This window comes from Myotis myotis, unplaced genomic scaffold, assembly GCF_014108235.1.
Source record: "Myotis myotis isolate mMyoMyo1 unplaced genomic scaffold, mMyoMyo1.p scaffold_m19_p_2, whole genome shotgun sequence".
NCBI lineage: Eukaryota > Metazoa > Chordata > Mammalia > Chiroptera > Vespertilionidae > Myotis > Myotis myotis.
Genome location: NW_023416324.1, coordinates 161,226,877 through 161,247,258, shown reverse-complemented (window position 1 = coordinate 161,247,258; position 20,382 = coordinate 161,226,877). Strand labels below are relative to the sequence as shown.

Genomic DNA, 20,382 nt, shown 5'->3' with positions numbered 1-20,382 from the left:
CAAGGTCACCTTCCCCTTCCCCACTTCTAGTCTCACTGCATTGGTTCCAGACATTCATTTCTAGCAACTCTTAGAAGTTTCTAAGAGTTCATTTCCAAACCCACTCATGTTTACCATCCTGGTATCACTTCTAGTCATCAGGGAGCACGGCCGTTTAAGCACACGATCTCCCACAGCCTGTTCCCCCCACCATCGGCGCTAATAGAGGATTCAGGCATCTGCCCTGCACTGAAAGAGCTGCTTCTCTTTAATGGACACTGAAGGAGAAACTGGTAAGTAATGTGCCAAGAGGTCTGTGCAGAACCCTCCAGCAAACCCTTGCCCTGGGAGCTGCCGCTTCTCTGCTGCAGCCTCGAAGCCTCGCTCTGCCCTCCCTGCTCTGTCCCTGCCGCCTCCCCTTCTCAAGCCCTCTCTCCCAGCTCAACGCATCTGGACCAACCTGTCCTACTCACTTGGGCCTTGTTTGTCTTGGGCTGTCGCCGGCTAATCCACTTTGACATCTTGGTTCTCCCTGAGATTGGTTTTCTCCTTCCACCAAGATTTTAAAAAACAGAATGAAAGTCTGCGCTGGGCGGTGGCTGGGCTGAGCGGGTGCTGGGACTCCAGGCAGCTCAGAGGCAGGAGCAGCCCTGCCATGCGCCCCTGCTCCCTGCCAAGCGCTCTGAGCCCAACCGGGAATTTGCCTTGAAGACTGTCTGGGGCAGAATCACACCCCCATACCAAGGCCATTGCATGACTCACAGGACTTGGTATGAAAGAGTCTGTGACAGACATTCATACTTGAGAAATGATCTTTCACCTTTGCCACCTGGAGACACTGCACTGGGCTTCAGAGCCACTTTGTCACTGATGTTGGGTCGCTGTGATTCGCCGGGCCCGGACGGGGTGGTGCGGAGGCAGCTGGAATAGGGGTCAAACAATGTTCACTTTTTGCTACAAGGGTCTAACTTTCAAGCTGAGCCTTCAGGGCCACCTCAAAAGTACTGTTTTTAATCCAATTAACAGGCAGGACACTGTGTGAGTCTTAGGCCCATAAACTGGCTTTGTGACTCTGAGCCAGGCCCTTGGTTTCTTTTAAGCAGGACGAAGGCAGAGGGCTGGATGATCTATCTTTCAGGCCCTTTCCTTCCCAAAGCTTCTATGTTTCCACGTCCCAAACTCGCGCGAGCGGACTCGGGCCTCTGGCCACCGGCAGCTCTCACACACGGATCTCACTACTGAGAATCACATTCTGTGGTTTCCCTGTTCCTGTCACAGACGCTGGTGCAAAGCTGCACCAGGAACAGGGATTCTGTGTGAATGCACACAGAGCTCTGAGCATCCCGGGAGCTCGCTGAGGTGTCCTCCCTCTGCCTGTGCAGCGAACTGCTCACTGGCTACTTTATTTTATGAAACGTAATTGCTTTGACAGATGACTGGCAACTTTAAAGGTGGGTCTCTTAAGGGAGGGATCCAAGCCTCCAGTATAAATCAAAATATGAAGTAGAGGGATGCGGTCCTGGGAGAGTGTGCCCTGTCTTTCACACCCTTTGGTGGTGTGCAGCTTTTAGAAGCCAGTCATGTGGGCAAACTTTCATTGACAGGAAAACCTGTCACCTCAACTCCTCGCACTTTGTCATTTTGTTCTGGAAAGCCAGACATTTTACTGTGCGGTGTCGCTCGGGAGAGAAGGAGGCTGTGCTTCTGGGAGGTGATGGAGCAGCCGCAGGGAGGGAGCCTCTGGCGTCCCAACGGCCAGGCCTCCCGTGTTTTCTCTTGCCCACAGCCGCCATCTCCCCTCCTCCAGCCACTGCCACCACGGATCAAAGGATCAAAGGAACCGCACTAGGAACAAAAAGCTATTTTCAAACATGGTCCTGACCTTGGATTGTTCAGAAAACTGAAGGAAAAAAAAAAGAATCACAATTTGGACTTAAAACTTTAAAGTGAAGATGGCATCCCCCCCCCCCCCCCTATTTTGGAGTGACTATTAGAATCAGAAATCAGTGAGAAAAATCAGAATGCCTCCATCCAAGATTCATACAGAATTCCGGCCCACCACACACCCTGGTGCGACTGAGACTCAAGATTACAGGAGCTTATAAAGTCCAAGCCCGGGTAATAGAAAGTACAATTATATGCTCTTTTCAGGTATTTATTTGAGAGTTAGAAAGTGTTTTGTTACGAGATGGGAGGCAGCATATATGTCTCCCTATAGAGGGTGTATGGCCCCATGAGACAAAGAGTGGAGTGCCTCTGACAGACTCTCATACCTCCTTCAGTTCTCAATACAGTGCATTGACTGGGCTGGTCGCCAGTGGGTGGGTCACTCCAGCTAAGAGTAACACAATGTCACAGCAACAGTGGCCCATCTTGATGGGTGGTAAGAATTTGTCGGGTGAAAATTCCATAGTGTGACCTGAGAGGATTTTTATTAGCCTCTGTGTGGTTTTCTTGTCAGTGGCCAAGTCCAATGATCTGTGGGCCCTGAAAACAGCAGTGAGCATGCGGTCCGTTTTCTTGCATGGGAAGGCCCTGCAGTCACCAGGACAGTGACCTGCCTCAGGTCTCCTCTGCTTCAGACCCTTGCTCACAGGGGATCCTGGCTACTCCTTCAGATCCTGGGAAGTGGGAGTCACTGCCCTCACAGTACAGTGAGGAGGCCGAGGCACCAGTGATGACATGACCCACTCACGGTAAACAATCAGGGACTGAATCCAGGCCTGACCTCAAAACCCATCCCTTTCCTACCACGTTTTCCTTTCCTTCCTATAGCGGACGCCTTGCATCCCACCCAGATGTCTTTCCCCACAGGGCGCCCAGGTCCCAGCTCTGGTGCATGGTGGCTACGCACAGCTCAAGCTGACACAAAGCCTGGCCCCCCTGCCTCAGGGTGGAGCAAACTGTAGGTGCAATCATGCCAGAGCGCCAGGAGGGATCAGCCTGAGCCAGACTCCTGCTGAAGCCACGTGCGCGTTTGCCTTCCCTCCTCCACTGGGCACCGTTCCCTGCTCCTTGGCCTGAGAGCACCTCCCCCCTTAAATTACATGCACAGGAATCTGGGTCTCAGACTTTGCTTCTATGCAGTCAGATCCAGGATGCTCTCCTTCCTCCCCTCCTGCACTCTCCCAAGCATCAAGTGCCCCTAGCCTATCCCCAGCCCTGTCCTCAGGGGTCGTTTCCCCCCCAATTTATAAGCCCATTTAAATAAAGAGATGCATTTCTCCCTGAGCCATCTGTTCTCCTATCAGCACTAATTCCTAAAGGGAAAATAATTTCTTACATCAAACTCAAGTTCTTCTGATTGCAGCATCAACCCACTTTTTCTTAGAAAAAAGACGGAGTATCCTTTTATCTCTGATGCTATTCGCGGAAGACCAGGGCTGCCATCCTTTCTTTCCCTGGAAGTTTACCTTCCCTCCTGACATGAAAGGAACCTAGAGGGTGGCTTGGTCTTGTTTTGTTCATTGCTGTCCTCCCAGCATTGAGAGCTGCACCTGCTATGGAACAAGCAGGACCTCAACACATGAATAAAGAGCTGGAACAGGCCAGCGCAGGGCAGGGCCCTCAGCAAAGCGCCAGTGCAGGGGCTAGACCAGCCGTGGGCAAACTACGGCCCGCGGGCCGGATCCGGCCTGTTCGGCTGTTCTATCCGGCCCGTGGAGCCGAAAGAGCGGAGGGTTCTCTTGCTCTCCCCTCCGCTCCTTCACCAGCAGCAGTGTTAACATGTATTAGTTCACACAAACACTCCATCCATGCTTTTGTTCCGGCCCTCCGGTCCAGTTTAAGAACCCATTGTGGCCCTCCAGTCAAAAAGTTTGCCCACCCCTGGGCTAGACCCTGCCTGATGACAGCCCTGTACTCGCTGTGTGCTCCCAGAGTACAGGTGGCAGGATCACAGGTTCTGGGGAACCAGGTGAGGCTCTACGGAAGTCCATGACCAGGAGACCCAGCAGCCAGGCTGCCTCATCCCTAGTTAAACGCATCATGTGCCTGCGGTGAGTAACACTGTAGACATCACTGACTTTCCCCTCAGTTGAACCCTCACCATCTCTAAACAGAGCTTTCCCTCCTGATCAGTAAAACAAAATTTTGGTCATGGCTCACAGCATTAATTTGACAGTCCAGAGTTTTAAAAAGATCACTGAGTTAGATCTTGAAATCTCCAGGTTCTCCAGGCACTCCCACCCCACTCAGCTCACTGCCATTATCAGCCCATCCTGCATCTCAGATCACATTAGCGTGTGGTTGAAATTTCTCATTCACATCAGAATCCTGTCCCAGCAGTGCTCTTTCTCTCACAATTCCTGCAGAGAATCGCACCCATTTCCCGGTCTTCAGCAGCCTGGACAGGTCTAGAAATTCATAGTGATTTTTGGATAGAGAGTGTCCTTACTAGGATGTGTTTGTAACGTGTAATTCCATAAGCATTTATTGGGGACCATCACGGTGCAGACAACTGCTTCAGCACCATCAGCGGGAGATCATTCAGCAGACATCCTGCATGTTAAACAACACGATACTTCTTCGCTACCACCTCATTACTCAGCTTTGCTTGCCTAGAATTCTAGAATTCTGTACTTCCTTGACACGTGGTGGCAAAGCCCCGTCACTTAATAATACACCTATAGGCAGAAGACTGTTTGCAGTGAAATGCGCACAGTAGCATGCTCATGTTCCTGGGCAGAACAGGAAGGGGCTCAGACGCTGTGGAACAACATAAGCACATTGGGTGCCTTCAGAGAAATGACGCTTTTGCGTAGGACAGGTGTCGGGCAGAACACGGTTACACAGGCCCATGTGAGGACCGAATAAAAACAACTTTGGGGGAAGTTAGCAATAGTATTACTGAGGCATCCATATTGGCTTTGTCGGCGTTTCATGCAAAATTAAGAATATTAGCCTGATTCCTCATCAAGGAGGGAGGACTTATAAGTTAAGGAAGCAACTCCAGCTCTCCTGCTACAGAGAAACGTGGGGCGTTTCCTTTCCCAGAAGGAAGAGTCAGACAAGGTGGGTTCCCAGTGCAGAAACCTGGATGAGAAATAAGGAGGGCCTGGGGATTGGTCTTCTGTCCTCAGTCTCGTCTTTTGAGCAAGAATTAGGATAAAGCCACAGATGGTATGTGTATCAAGTAATGCTGGGAGAGGTAGCTGGTATACTGGACAAATAATTTCTATTCAAAACATGCTGGAATACTGGGAGGTAATCAAATAAGAGAAACCCAATAGACATAAAGTAGTCTGACACTCAGATTCCTAAGTCACCTGTCCAACCAAGGCAGTCCACGAACACAGGTGTGGAGATGTTAGGAGCAACAGCACACACCTTCCTAGACTCGGTGCACCCCCTCGGGGAGCGCAGGCAGAATAGCCCTGGACTGAGGAACTGAGTTCTCATTAGTCGATCACATCCGCAGTTTCCCAGACCATTCCAGATGCCCCATTTCATACAGCTCATTCCATACTGGAGTCAGAGGAAGGCAACGAGGCTATGGAAGGGTCTGAAAGAACGTTAATACAAGGAGTAGCTGGAGAAACTGCGAACCTCCAACCCAAACAGAGAAGATGAAAAGGCAACTGTCTTCACATACAGAAAGCCTTACTGGCCAAAGGCAGTGCACTTTCAGTGTTAAAATGAATACCTGACAGCAATGGGTGATAAGCCATTAACTAATAAAATAACCCATGAGCTGATGCTAAGCACAGATGTCTAAGCCTTAGATGCTAAGGGCGAGCAAAGAAAGGCTATTCTGGGCACCGACAGGCAAACTGAGGCAACGGCTCTTTAGGTCAAACATGGAAAGAACCTGCTGACAATGGGTTAATTGAGGAGGAACCCAGAGGGCAGGACTCTAGAACTTCCAAAGACCCTCACAGTCTGCTAATAGGGCACTCTTATTGAGAGTATCTAGACTTCTGTTTCCCCTGCCATAAGGGTGGGAAATTAACCTTCACTGAATATTTAATCGATGCCAAGCAAATGTATTTTCCTTAATCTTCCCAGTGCCTCCATGAGATGGGTATCTGTTGTACAGGTCGGGAAATAAGGCACAGTAACTCATGCAGCATTAAGGGCCAGAGCTGGGATCTGAACCAGGTGTGTCCAAACTTCTTCCTCCCCACAGCACACACAGGGTGATTAGAAAGGCGCCACTCAGCTAGGTCCAGGGCCCTTTAATGGTCAGCTTCCCTCATCGGCCCAGCCCAGTAGTGCCCCGACTCTAATTCCTCTGGATTGGAAGAGGAAAACGAGGCCTTTCCTGGAAACCCAGTGCTAAAATGAGCTGACCCCTGCGAGGGGCCAGCCCCACCCCTCCTCACAGCTGTGCTCTTTGCCCTTGTTGAATATGGCTGTTTGCCTGAATCAACCCACTCTGTTCTCTTTCTCTTCTGCAGGGTCTGTTTACCTGACCACTGGGAAACCAATGGAGACCAGTTTCCTGGGCTTCTGGTAAAACAGATTGGGGGAAATGGAAAGATACCACTAGTGGTTTCTCTGATGAAGTGGGGTGCAGGTCAGGGGTACATACTGTCCGGTTATCACTCTTCTGTGTTAGAAAGGTAAGAACATTCTGGGTGACAGTGCATGGTGCAGACAGGCCCTCTATTTTATTCTGAAGTGGTGACTTTCTAAGTGGTTTTCCAGGTTTTGTATGAAACACAGGCTCTCATCATCTGACCTGCTGCCCATGTTTCCCAAGGCTTGAAGAGGTAGCTCTGGGGTTAATGTTCTTTACAGGCCAGGCTCTCCAGCCGACTAAAGCTTTCTGCTTGTAGATAAGGAAACATCTAGGCTTCTTTTATATTTAAAAACACAATGTTTACATGTTTGGCTGCTTTCAGACCACCTGTTTAAGCTGCCTTTTGTTGTTGTTAATCGTTACCCAAGAATATTTTCCCACTGATTTTTAGAGCGAGTAGAAGGGTGAGGGAGAGACACACACAGAGAGAAACATTGATGTGAGAGAGACACATCGATTGGTTGCCTCCTGCACACGCCCCATCAAGCCTACAACTGAGGTATGTGCCCTGGACCGGACTCAAACCCGGGGCCCTACAATTCGCGGGCTGATGCTCTATCCACTGAGCCAAACCAGCCAGGGTGTAAGCTGCCTCTTAATGCTGGAGCTCCCTGGGATCAGGGACTGCCCCCTCTGTGAACTCGCTCCGTGTTCTCTGGTCACCTGGGTGTGCTGTGTGCCAGGGGTACAGCAGTGAAGCAGACAGACGTAACCGATGCCCTCGCCAGGGCTTCACAGCCGGGCACAGACACACAGGACACATAAAATTATACACTCAACAAACAGTCCACGTCTCTACAGCATCCAGCACAGAGCTCGGCACACGGCGGGTGCTTCTTCCCGACACGGGACCAGGGGTTTGGCGGAATGTGCAGGAAGACCCACCAGCCGAGTTAATCACAGCGTGGGGTTCCACACTTGGACGTGTAGAGGGAGGGGGAAATGTGCGTGAATCGGGAAGATCTGGGTTCTAGTTTCTGCTTTTCTACTAACTACTAGGATTTTCCTGAGCAAGGCACTTAGTCTTTCTGGGCCTCAGTTTCCTGACGTATAGAATACGTTGAGGGCACCAGGATTCCTCATGAACAACGAAATGCCTGCTGTCAGAGGTGTTCTCCTTCAGCCTCACCTACCTCACCTGAGACAAGGATGGCTGAGCCCACTCTTCCTAGGGCTCACCGCTCTGTGGAAGGGTCTGTGTGGGTCAGGGCTGGGGGACGGCAGCAGCAGCAGCAGCGGCAGGAGGGGATGAACTCCCTGCACCAGGGAACTAACAGGCTACGTCTGCACATGGGAAACGCTGCGCTGCACACACCACCCACGGACTGCTTAAACAGCAGCACGTACCTTCACAGGATATTCTAGGTAGTATTTCTAAACAACAGATCAGAGGAAAAAGGAAAGTACAGAAATAGTTTTCTTGTATGTTTTTACAAAGTGGAAAAAAACAACTTTCCGTTCACTCTGATAGTCAAAATGGCTTAGTAACTTGAAGGCAGAATGCCAGTCAGAATCACCTTGAAGGTCCTTGAACACTAGTCTAGAGTGTGATTTAGCACCGTGATCTTAGGAGGTTTGGGGGCAAAGTTCTTTTCCCCCAGTAGGGAAAAAAAAAAATTAGGAAAAATGAATACAGGTCATCTTTAAAAAAATATACCCATAACTTGGAAAACTAAAATGAAGCAGGGACACAGCCTGTTGCCTGAGCTGGACCGACTACGCCAAAATACTAGGTCTCTAGGGCCGAAGGGTCTTGCAGATCCATGCCTTCCTAACAAAATCACTAACGTGCAACACAAGGTCATCTCACACGCTCCTGACCCCGAGGTAAGCGAGTGAGAGTAGGGTCAGAGGAAACCTCGCCGTGTCCCTGCTGCAAACTCAGCCCGTTGACTTCTTCTTCCCCAGCTGAGCAAATGCACTGAGTCTTGGCTACAGTCTCCTTCCTTCTGCTCCCCGTGAGAGCTCCTAACCTTTGTTTATTTGCTCCCAAATGTAAGAGAGCAAGGGACCAGGCTTTCCCACAAGACTACCACGTCCCTGCATGCTGCTTCATACCCACTTCCTGGCCCTCCGCCTCTCAGGAACTGAGCCCCAATATCTGGGCAGAGGAAGGCATCATTCCCCCGGGGGGAGCCCTATCAGACAGGAGGCTCCCACCAATCAGCATCTCGGTGGCCATTTCCCAAATCACTGGTCTTGGTCTAACTCTGAGGCGAGCCCATTCAAATCATTGTCAATATGAGTCAGTCACAGCCTCTAAGGTCTCTAGAAACTGTGCCAGCCTCAGCTCCCTGAGCCCAGCTTCCCAGGAGGCCGAGCAGCCCCAGCAGCCAGGGGACACCTCACAGGAGAGAGATGCAGAGACCCTCGCTCCTCACCCTTGCCACCTCTGCTGCACTCTCGCAACACGAGAGGCCTGGCTGACCACCCGATCTCTGTCCCCTCAGACAAGATCTCCACATGACACACCTCCTGCAGCCCTACCAAGAGACCACCAGCTCCTGAGGTCAGGCTCCTCAGGGGGAGAAGTTCCTTTGGGGGTAACTCTCCAGGGTGGCTCAGCCAACGAGAAGTCTTAGGGGGGAGGAAGGTGGGGGCGCTGTCCTACCTTGTCACTGTCCACTGTGTTCTGAGAGGTCCTGGAGGCAATGGAGATGGTATCTGGCTGGCTGCTCCCATCCCCCTGGCTGTCACCATCCTCCACGCCATCCCTGCAGGAAGAAGAGAAAAAAAACAGGGGTGGGGGTGGGGGGAACCGCTGTGGGTGTAGAGCCACAGGATTTCCAGCTGGGCTGGCAGAGCAGGGCCCAGGCACTTTCTGGCAGGGATTTGTCTACAGTTATCCCCCTGCAGGGAGCAGCCCTGTGGGATTTCCAGTGATGTAACCGCTTGTACTTAATAAACACATAATCACTCTGTTGATAACTGAACATGACTTCTTCTCCAAAACTCCTCTGGGCCATGATGCAGAGGGAGCAACTGTTTATTTGCTTCTAGTGGGAATGGGTCTGTAGTAGGCACTGGAAGAGTCACATCCTACTTAGGCACATCCTATCCAGCTGACTGGGCCATCACCCACAATCCCAGAACTCAGGGTATTCACAGGGCTTTTCTGCATCCTGTAGTGGCGGGGGATGGTTTCTAGCTGGCCTACAGAGAAAACAGAACCGATAAGATACTGTTTTGACTTGTGTTTCGTCTGCTCCAGAAACTGGAGTGGGATATTTTCTCCACGGAGATGATCTTTGGGAAGTTCCTGATGTTGGACCCTCAACTCCTGGGTATGGAGGAGTTTACTGCCTTCGTTTTGGTGGGTCTCGTTGATCTCCTGCTTATTTATGACGACTTCTTATAAACACAGGAGGCCAAGGCATCTTCTCAGAGATAGGAGCACAGCCACAGATTCCACAGCAGCTTTTGAGACAGCTGTGCTCCTTAGCGTCAGATAAGACAGGCTCCCAAGTGTACTCCTGGCACCCAGACCCCTTCCTGTCCCCTGGACCATACCACGATCCCGCATGCTCCCTCAACTCTCCAGCTTCAGAACTGTGACCCAATCCTGCACTGAACCCAGAGCCAGGCCAAGGGAATTAGATGCTTGGGAACTGGTGAAGGCTAAATGGTTTGTGTCAGAAAAAAACTGGAGAAGATGTGGGCCAGGGGTTGGCTAGGTTAGCAGAGGCAATGACAGCTCTTCCCATGGAGGTTTTTAGGAATGTCACAGCCCCACTGCTGCTTACGGAGAAGTTATGGCATTAGGGACAAGGGGAACTCGCTGTCTGAGAAAGGTACCATGTGGGCAAAACCCCCATATACCGAAGCTGCCTCAACATGACAATGGTGAGTCTATGTGGACATGTGTGTGCATGTGGGCATACATGTGATGCACAGGTATACACATGGCGTCCGTTAGTCATAAAAAGTTATTTCTAAGTCGACTGCTCTTTTACCACTCCTTGTGGACTTGGAAAATGCCAACTTATTTTTAATAACATAAGCCAGCCACACATTTATAGGAAGGAAAATCTGCTGTAAAAAGAAATGATGGGATGCATTTCAAAACAAAAAATAAAGGACCTTCAGATCATCTGTTGTAGATTTTCGGCCACTGCGCCCACCACTTGTGGAGAGTTAAGAGCTGGCTGTGTTTTCTGCTTCCCACTTTCTGGCCCATCGCAGGCTGGCCCCTCCAGACGAAGCCAGCTCTGGGGGAGGGAGGGAGCCCATCCAGGAGTGTGGGTTGTATTTCCCAGGCCAACCTGCTCCTCCATCAACTCTGTCCCCACACCCAGAAAACACAGATTGCCTGGCTCTCCTCTGCAGGGTGTGCTGAGGTTTCTCCCGGTCTCATCACAGAACACGGACAGGGAACAGGGGATGGCATTTCCAGGATATGCCACCCCATGTTCCAGAGATGCCCACTCTCCTACTGCAGGAAAGAGGGGTTCTCTCACGGAGTCCCCCTGAATGGCCCTGCCCACCATGGTCCTGGACATTCAGCTCTTTATGGCCATTTCCATTCTATCTTCTTATTAAAAGTAGGGCTTTCCTACAGCAGGGCCTGTCTCTAGAGTATAAGTCTATCCCTCACCTGGACTCTGGACAAAGGTAACTGAAATCAAAATAACCTTCCCCCCACCACAGTCCTGATCTGTCCTCCAGCACAGCGAGGTGGCTGTGTCCTGGCCATGTAGGTCGAGGGGCTTTCCATGGAGGTATCTCTCTCGAGCTTCGTCACACCCTCCTTTCAGCTGCCACCTCCCTCCGGACGAATGCTGCTATTCCCTAGGCCCGGCAGGGGCACTCCAGCCTGGGTGTCCTGGTTGGCACCAAAGCATCAAATAAATCTTTGGGATTTATTCCATTCATGAATAGGGGAGGAGAGGAGAGCCAGTGACCCTCACCACCAGATCTCTGGCTTTTGTTTTGTCTCCCCCACCCCCATGATGTTCTTGTATACTTTTTTTTTTTTAATTTAAATATTAGGAGACTTTTGGAAATTTTTACAATGCAGTCTTGATAACTTTTAATTTTTCTGTTCAGAAATATGACTGTATTGGATTTCATTGCATGTTAAGCAATTTTACTATGAGTTGAATTATCAATAAAAAATGAGTTAATGTTTTAGGAACAGTTTCCTGCCTGGTACAATTAAGTTCTTGAATATTCACTTCTTTCAATTAGCCCATTTTAAATTACTCTGAAATAAAGCTTATTTTTATTATTATTTTTTAACTTTACTTGTCCTACGTTATGGACAGTAAATGACACTAATTAAATTTCTGCTATTAGTCTTTGAGTAACTTTATACTAGCCATATACAGAGAGGCAAAAACACAAATTATTTACCTTTTTATATTAGGCCTAATATATTGATTTTTAATTATAGTCCCTCAGATGCTTGAAGGAAACCTCTCTTTATTTTCTTCCAGAGTAACTTCCAGGCCGCACTTAGAGAATTTTCAATTTAAAAAAAATCTTTGTCTTTCTTTTACACCAAGCAACCTACAGGGCTGCTGTTTTTGTATACTTTTTTTTTAAGCACCCTCCAAAAGAGTCCTTGTAGGTGATGTCACATGGGGACTTGAGAAAGAAATACTTAAGAAGTCGCCCATTGGTTTAAGGCAGGGGGGTGGGGAACGTCTGGCCTAAGGGCCATATAAGGCTCCCGTAATCATTTGGTCTGGCCTTGCCAACGTATTAGGGGTAAGTTAATTAAATGTTTGACCAAAAATAGCAGGCTAATTTTTAAGTTGATAATTTTGTATGGCCTGTGAATGATGTTATAAATATCCAAATGGGTTTTGGCAGAAAAAAAGGCTCCCCATCCCTGGCTAAGGGAAACTGGGATTCAGACAGACGAAGGTACAAAAACATCTGTCATCTTCTGCCCGATCACATTGCTCTTCTCAGATGAATAGAGGTGAGGACTCCGGGGGTGTGGCAGTAAGAGCTGCAATGATAACCCCATCATACCACCCCCTGCATTACATCACACAAAGCCCTTTTACTGTCTAACAAGCCCGGAGTTCCCCACTCATGGCCCAGCTCCACCTCCCACCCAAAGCCTTCCCAACACCCCACTGCAGTGCTCAGGTACCGTCCCCATTTCCCACAGTTCCTTTGTCTCTCTGTCATGTGTGAGACGTGCCTGTTAGATGGCTCTGTATAGAATGGCTCATCTCACACTTGCTTTTATTTTCCTGTAGCACCTTGCAGAGTATCTGCCAAATGAGAGTGCTCACCGCAGCCTGCTGAAGGGAACTGCCAGTCTCTGGCAAGATGCTTAGGAGAGCTAACTCATCTCAGGGAGAACTCCTAGGGTTCATGCAGGAAGCCCCCTCCAGAGCACATCCCCTGTGGAGGCAAAGCTCTACCCCTCCCCCACCCCAGAAGCAGGACTGGGAGCACCAGGAGGCAGGGAGACGCTGGTTACCTCTTACTATTGTTCCTCAGTTTGGCTGGTGTTTTGGGGAGCTGGATGGGCTCCTTTAAAGCTCCTTTCAGGTGAATGATCCTTTCTTGAATCACCTCCCGTATGTTCTTGATCCACTCCTGCTTGGTTTCTATGTTGGAGGCCTGGAGTGCCACAGGGAGAGAGAGTCAGCACCCATCTCCCTCCTTCCTGCCCAAGCAGTGCTCAGCCCGCCTCTTGCAGCCCTCCTCCTGCAGGCCCTCCTCTTGCAGGCCACATCCATTATGTTTGACACTGAATGTTTGAGGGGCTTATATCTCCTTTTATTCTCAGGACTCTTCAGTCCCAGGGCCATGCTGCCCCAACGAGAGCAGGGCTGCTCCAACTAAAGCAGGGCTATGACCTCAAGACGCAATGGAGACGGGTGCAGGGTGAGTTCTAAGTATTTATGACCTGCAAGGTGTTGACCAATACTGCTATCTGCCCTGAGGCGGGGGCAGTACCTGGAGGTCCCCTGGGCCAAGGATGAACAAACACTTCAGTGACTCGGGAGGTCTGGGAGCACTGGGAGAGGCAGCAAGCGGGCACCTGAAGGCAGTGGTTAACAACCAACAGGAACAGATAATGCTCAGGACGTTCAGCACCCAGGGTGGCCACGCGGGCTGTGGGGGCTGCAAGTTGGTCCTGGGTTCTTAGCCTGGAAACGTGCTCATTGGAGGTGTCACCCCCTCCCACCAATCCCACTTGTCTCTGTGGAACTTGTTCAGGTCATTCTGTCTCACGACAGGCAGCAGCTGTGCTGGCAATTCAGCGACGGGCACTGCCAGGTGAGCACATGGCTGGTGGGGGCCCACGGGCAGCACCTCTTCCCAGTGAGACCAACATTTCCACAAGCCCTGAATCCCCCCGTGCGCGTGCCCTGCGGAGCTGACATGACTCATGGCCATCGTCTGGGGGGAAGGCCCTTTCTTATCATTCCTCTCGATCAGCATTGTTCTCATGCTCTACAACTCACTAGAGCTTCTAGAGTGCATGTTCCCAGGAAGGGCCCATGCCTTACACATACTGCCCTGCACAGCCCTGAGCAGAACACCTTACATCAGTGGTTCTCAACCTTCTGGCCCTTTAAATACAGTTCCTCATGTTGTGACCCAACCATAAAATTATTTTTGTTGCTACTTCATAACTGTAATGTTGCTACTGTTATGAATTGTAATGTAAATATCTGATATGCAGGATGGTCTTAGGCGAGCCCTGTGAAAGGGTTGTTCGACGGCCAAAGGGGTCGCGACCCACAGGTTGAGAACCACTGCCTTACATGGACAAGGTTCTCAGAAAAAAATGTTAAATGAATGTGGAGCAAATCAAGGTGACTTTTGTCAAAGGGTCACCTGTTGCCCTGGACACTTGAAGGGGACACAGGACAGAGCATCTTTAGTGGCCCCGGTTGAGGAAGCCCAGGAGCCCACACCCTGCCTTCGGGTGCACGGACTAGGAGCCCGCCAATCTTTGAGGTGTTGAGTCTACTTTCAGGACAGAATTTGCTTCTCAACCCCCATGTGATGCTGCCCTTCTCCAGGCAGACCTGTGGTCAGCTGGCCTCACTGTAGGTTTAAGAGTCCCACATTCCTCCCACCCCAACCCTGGTCTTGAGCCCAGCAGAGGGCAGTACTCACTTTCAGCACGGTTTTATTGTCGGAGGACGGGGTGCGCCCAGACCACAAGGCGAATTTGCAGGGGTCCCCCTCTACGTGCTCCGTCACACCCAGCTCTGAGGTCTGTAGACAGGAAATGCCTGTGAGAAGTGGGGAGGGGAGGGCAGTGGGGAAACTCAGGGCTGGGGTGGAAAGGCAACAAAGAAGAGAGGGCCGAGGAAGGGGCTTTTGTCAATCAAACTCAAATAGACTGGGCGTTTTGTTCATCTACCTGGAAAGAAAGGACCTACAGGCTTGCGCCTGATTAGCAGGTAGCGGAGAGGGAAGGTGAAGAGGGAGGCGATGAAAGCAACAGGAAGAAGAACCGTGGACTGTAAAATGCAGAGGTGGGAGTCGGAGGGAGAGCTTTTCAAATAGGAGGCACTTTCATTTGTCCAGGACGACTCTGGTGTGGCGCTGGGGGGGGGGGGGGGGAGAGATGAGCAAGGGTTCGAGATCCCTTCCTGCCCCAGGGCTCTATGACAACAGGGAGCCTTGTCGTTCCCCACCTACCAGTAGCTTGTTCTTGTAAACATATTTCGTGTGTCCTGAAGAGTCTTTGATCTCCTTGCTAAAAACCAAGGAGATCTCAAAGAGGAACAAGTGCCGCTCCCGCCCCTTCCGGATCAGAGACTTGGGGTCCCACACTTGGAAGGCGTCCTGGAGGATCAGCTCCCCCTGCACGTCCAGGTTCTCGTCGAACCCTGAAAAACACCCATTTCACCCTGCGGAGTTTCTCTAGCGCCACGTTCAGGGTGCCATGCTCCACCCTCACGGAGAAAGGCTTCCCTGGCTGTGAGCCCTCAGCTCCACTGCGCTTTCTCTCTCGCTGGTTCCCGAGACACCTGAGCACATGAGTGGACAGCTCTTCAGAACTGTAATCAGGCCCCCCTCTGCACCAGCTCTCCCACACGTAACCAGGACTCGGGGAATCTCCTGCAAAGCTCCTGTGCAACCTCCCACAGCTCCGCTGTCACCTGGGACCTCTTGCAAGGGCGAACCCACAGCTCCCACTGCCCCGCCTCGAGCTCAGAGTGGGGCTGAGCACACGCACTGCCCAATCAGGTGCCCTTGACTCCACTTGACTTGGTGTGGCTCTAGTTCTCATAGTCCATTCCTAGGACTATTGCCTTTGATTGCTCTTATACAGGGTGGTGCATAATCCTTCAGAAATTTGTATTTATACCACTTTAAATCTTTAACAGAGGTTTTGAAACTTTACTGTGTATACAGATCACCCAGACAGCTTGTGAGAACACAGATTGCTGCCCATCGCTCACCCCCTAAGAGGGTGGGATTCAGTAGGTGTGGGGTGGAGCTCATGAATTTGCACTTTGGATAAGCTCACAGGTGCTGCGGGTGCTGGTCCACAGACCATACTTGGAGTAGCTAGGTCCAGAGTAAAGGTTGGGGAAAGGCTAGAGGAGAAGGGGACACCCCAGGATGGGGGGAGGTGCAAACACAAAGAAAGGGGTGGAGAAACTGTGACAATAGGAATATATTCAGATGGCTAGTGCTTAGTCTGGAGAAGGTAACCAGGGCTCCTTTGCATGTAGAAATGGGGCTTCCTTGCTAAAGGTGACCTAGAAGTATTGAGACCAGACCAAGTGTTTTAGATGGTGGGGGGTGGGGGTGGGGTGATAGGGGAGAAGGAGCCCACAGGTTTACGTATATACAACAAAGTATGCTTTCTCCCTCCACACCTGTTTGCCAGCCCTGACTGGGATGAGTCGACTCATCTAAGAACTTCCACCCCAATCTGGCTGCTCTGCCCATCTGTTTTGCAGTGTTAAGAGCACTTTATTGGAGCCTCACTCTGCCAGGTTTCTGGATCCCAAGACAAGACATGGTTCCAGGGGACTGAATGTACGTTGGTGAAGTCCTACCAGGTTTACCTGGCTGAACTTTTCCCACCAGCTAGGAACGGCGTAAGTATAACTGCACACCAATGTGAATGTACTTAATGTCACTGAACTGTACACTTAAAATTGGTTATAATGGTAAACCTTAGGTTATGTATCTTTTACTACAAAAAAAGGAGAAGGGCATTGGGCTGAAGACATTGTGTGTGTGTGTGAGTGTGTGTGTATCTTCATGCCTGCAGGATTTCTACTTATTCTTCTGACAAATGCAATGCAATCCGGGGCCAGCAGATGGGATTGTCAGATGAGGAAACTGTTCTTGAGGGGAATGTAGATGAACAGGACTGCTATGGGTCAGGGCTGTAGCCCTCCTGCAGTAAAGGTGATGGCCTGTCCTAGACTATCTCACAGGCAGCAAGCCGTCCACATACCTGAAATGGCCAGGCTGGTCCTACCTAGAGGCAGGTGTTAGCTGAGCTGGATCCCGTGGAGCCCCTTGCACACCGCCTGAGGACCTAGGCAACAACTTGCCATTCCTCCTCTCTTCTGGCCTTGCCCCTGGCCTGACTTCATGCCTCTTCCCTCCCATGATACAAGCTCTCTGGTCTTAAGAAAGGAGGGGCTCCCCCGGGAGGCCGGGAGGACAGCTACCTTCCAGCATGCTGACATGCATGGCGTCATTGGCTTTCTTCGGGACACTGAGCATCACCTCCAGGCCATCCTTGAGCTCCCCCTTCCCTTCTTCACAGCAAGTTAAAAGTTCCTGGGGGAAAAGTCCAAACGCAATTAGAACCATCTCCCCCAGCTTCCCCACTCTCTCAGCACCAAACCCATTCAGGCAATTACACACAGAGTCAGTCTCTACAATGGCTCCCTCTAGCTATAAGGGAAGTGCGGTGAGGTGGGATGGGATTAGCTCCAAAGAATTCAACCACAGTTTTCCCCCCCAACTGAGCTCTCTCAGCCCAATCTCATCCAAACTAACTCAATTCAACCCAAATGGGAGGGTGTTCTCTGACACTTGACTGCCCTCCTGGAGAAGAGAATGCCCCTTGCAAAGCACAGGAACAGAGGCGCAGTCCTGTGGAATCATGAAGAGAAGACAAGGGTATGCAAAGAAGGCTCAGCATTCATTTGTCACCTGTACTCGCGTGCACACACCTCTACTGCCTGAATGCTGACTCCCATCGTGCTGGGAGCAAGCTGGGGCTACAGACATTTAGGTTTATGGCATTTCAGAGTTAGAAAAGATTTTTAGATCCTACGGCTCAGGAGTTCCTAACCTGGGGCCAACAGATGGGATTCTGTCCTAGTCCTTTCATTGTCAGATGAGGAACCTGATTAAGGGGCATAGAGATTCTCCCCAGGTTACAGAATTCATTGGAGGTAAAGTAATGCAGGGGACTGAATCCAGGTTTCTTAAATCCAAGTCCAGTGGTGCGTCCACCACGCCAACCCTGTCTCCTCCATGTCCTCCACCACACTGAGACTTGCCGGAGCCGCCCTCTCTTTTACCTCCTCACTGGAAACTAGGTCATTGCCATCCCTATAAAAGATACAGAGTATTTGGTTGATGGAGAAAAGCTAATTTCCAACTATCCTAGGAATCATAAAGACCATTTGCAATGATTTTGGCCAAATCAGAAAAATGCTGGCTTTGATTTTTCTTATCAGGCTTATTGTATCTTGCTCACTTTGACCCTGGGAAGGAAACAGTTAAGCAACAGATCTGCATTCCATACTGTCTCCTTGGGGAGTTGAGGGTGGGGGGAGGCAGGGGATGGGTGGATGGGTGGGGATGCACTTTCAGGAAAGAAAGAAGTTGAGCAGATCAAGTCTTGTAAACATGTGAACTACAGACTTTCTAGCAAATAAATGAATGACACTTGCTCTGGAATGCCTTTAGTAGAATAGATGTGGCTTATTGATCCAGGACATCTTATGGTAAATATACCTGGAATCTGGGGCTCTATGGGCATGGCTCCCTGGAAAGTATCATGTAAGCTATACAAGTATTTAAGTAAAAGGTGGGTACACTTCATGACCAAAATGGCTCTCTTCAGGGTAGGTGATATAATACATAATTTGGAAACCTTGTATGTTGATCCAGGTCCCAGCACATCCTGATACTGCCAGAAGGAACTTGGAACTGCTGGCAGTCCCAGACTTCTCTCTCTTTTACCTCTGCCCTAAGATTATTTGTATCCTTGGAACTACAACCATGCACCACTTAACTATGGGGATACGTTCAGAGAAATGTGTGATTAGGGGATTTTGTCATTGTGTGAATATCATAGAGTGCATTAACAGAAACCTGGACGGGCTAGCCTATTACTCCTAGGCTACAAGCCTGGGAAGCATGTCACTATATAAAATGATATGAGACTAAACCAAGCACAAGAGAAAATGCTGCAATCAAGAGAAGAGGTAAACATGATGTATATGAACCTGCTGCCAGGATAACACAGATACTGTTTTGCAGGAAACTTTTTTTAGAAGTAGAAAGAGTACACTCTAAAATAATAAAAGAATAGTAAATGCATGAACCAGTAAGAGTCATTTATTATCATTACCAGGTGTTATGTACTGTACATAACTGTATGTGCTGTACTTTTATATGACTGGCAGTGCAGTAGGCTTGTTCACACCAGCATCACCACAGCACATGCACAATGCGTTGTGCTACCACATTATGATGGCTACGACATTGCTAGGTGTTGGGAATTTTTTAAGCTCCATTATAATCTCATGGGACCACTGTCATATATGCCGTCTATTGCTGGTCAAAGTGCACTTGGTAAGATATCCAATTAGTGAACATCTGGTATGAAAATCCAATCCTTTGTGTTATCTTGGACACATTCCACATGAAGAAGGGAGCTTTGCGTGCCCACAGAAGAGGTGAACTGCCCAGAGCACATGTTTGGGAGGTAGAAGGGACCACTTCTCAGCTCTGTCCTTGGTACCACTCAGTATAATGGCATCATTGTTCACAAAGTTGGTTTTCCTCCCCCAACCTGAACTTCTCTGACTCTCCCCACCACTTTCCTTATTCTAACCCGCCCACCCTTGTTTTCACACATCATCAAAAGGAACTTCTAGGCAGAAACATAAGAGAGAAATAAGAAATATACTTCAGTTCACAACAGAAAACACCAATTAGTTTAATTCCCAAAGCAATTTGGCAAACCTACTAATCACCCAGCAGAGCCAATAAGTTCTACTCAGATCCTGGCGATAGTTTATGATAAGGAGAAGACTCCACATTTCATTTACACCCCAAAGGACAGTTGCAGCAGATTTGCACAGAGAATATTGAACATTCAAACTGATATATAGTTTTTACTTTCACGTAACACCTAAAGTGAGGAACCCCAGAGGATACTGATAATTAAATATCAATTTATTTGGAATAAAACTGACTTTAATGAGAAAATAAATCCCATGTTATTTATTTATAGGAAAAGCTCAGCAAACTATTTTTCTTTTACTTGGCAGGCATTATGCTACCAGCACATTTAAAAGAGGCCGAAATTATCTTAAATGTTTTTTCCAATAACTCTACCACTTCTCCACAACCAAATTCCCATGACTTTATTTTTCCCCATCTCAGTTACGTACACAGTCATGTCTTCCTAAAACATTCAAGACAGAATGAAAGCCCAGAGCCCACCCTCCATCTGCCTAAAGCGAGACACAGGACAGCCATCCACTCCCCACTTCCTCCCTGTCACAGAATTAATCCCCGGAACCTCAGCCTTATGGGTTTAAAAGGGAGAGGTGAAAAGCTGTCTTTCTCTTAGAACTGCATCTTAACTGATTTAAGACACTGTCAGTGTCGATGTGGGAGTTAATCCCCCCACCCCCAATTCCTGAAAAGGCTTGGGGAGACTTAAATTTAAAACA

General features: G+C 49.5%; 1 protein-coding gene across 19 annotated transcripts in view; it reads right to left on the bottom strand.

Annotated features, from left to right (window-relative positions):
- The window catches only part of KALRN (kalirin RhoGEF kinase), a 656,959-nt gene that overhangs the window by 196,641 nt on the left and 439,936 nt on the right, over positions 1 to 20,382 (bottom strand). For all 19 annotated transcript variants that reach the window (XM_036353020.1, XM_036353029.1, XM_036353021.1 and 16 more), the window contains exons 29-33: positions 17,128 to 17,239; positions 15,128 to 15,318; positions 14,597 to 14,698; positions 12,942 to 13,084; positions 9,114 to 9,216 (exon numbers count right to left, since the gene is read on the bottom strand). In XM_036353020.1, coding sequence (XP_036208913.1) covers positions 9,114 to 9,216; positions 12,942 to 13,084; positions 14,597 to 14,698; positions 15,128 to 15,318; positions 17,128 to 17,239 — 651 coding nt within the window. The remainder of the gene's footprint in view (positions 1 to 9,113; positions 9,217 to 12,941; positions 13,085 to 14,596; positions 14,699 to 15,127; positions 15,319 to 17,127; positions 17,240 to 20,382) is intronic.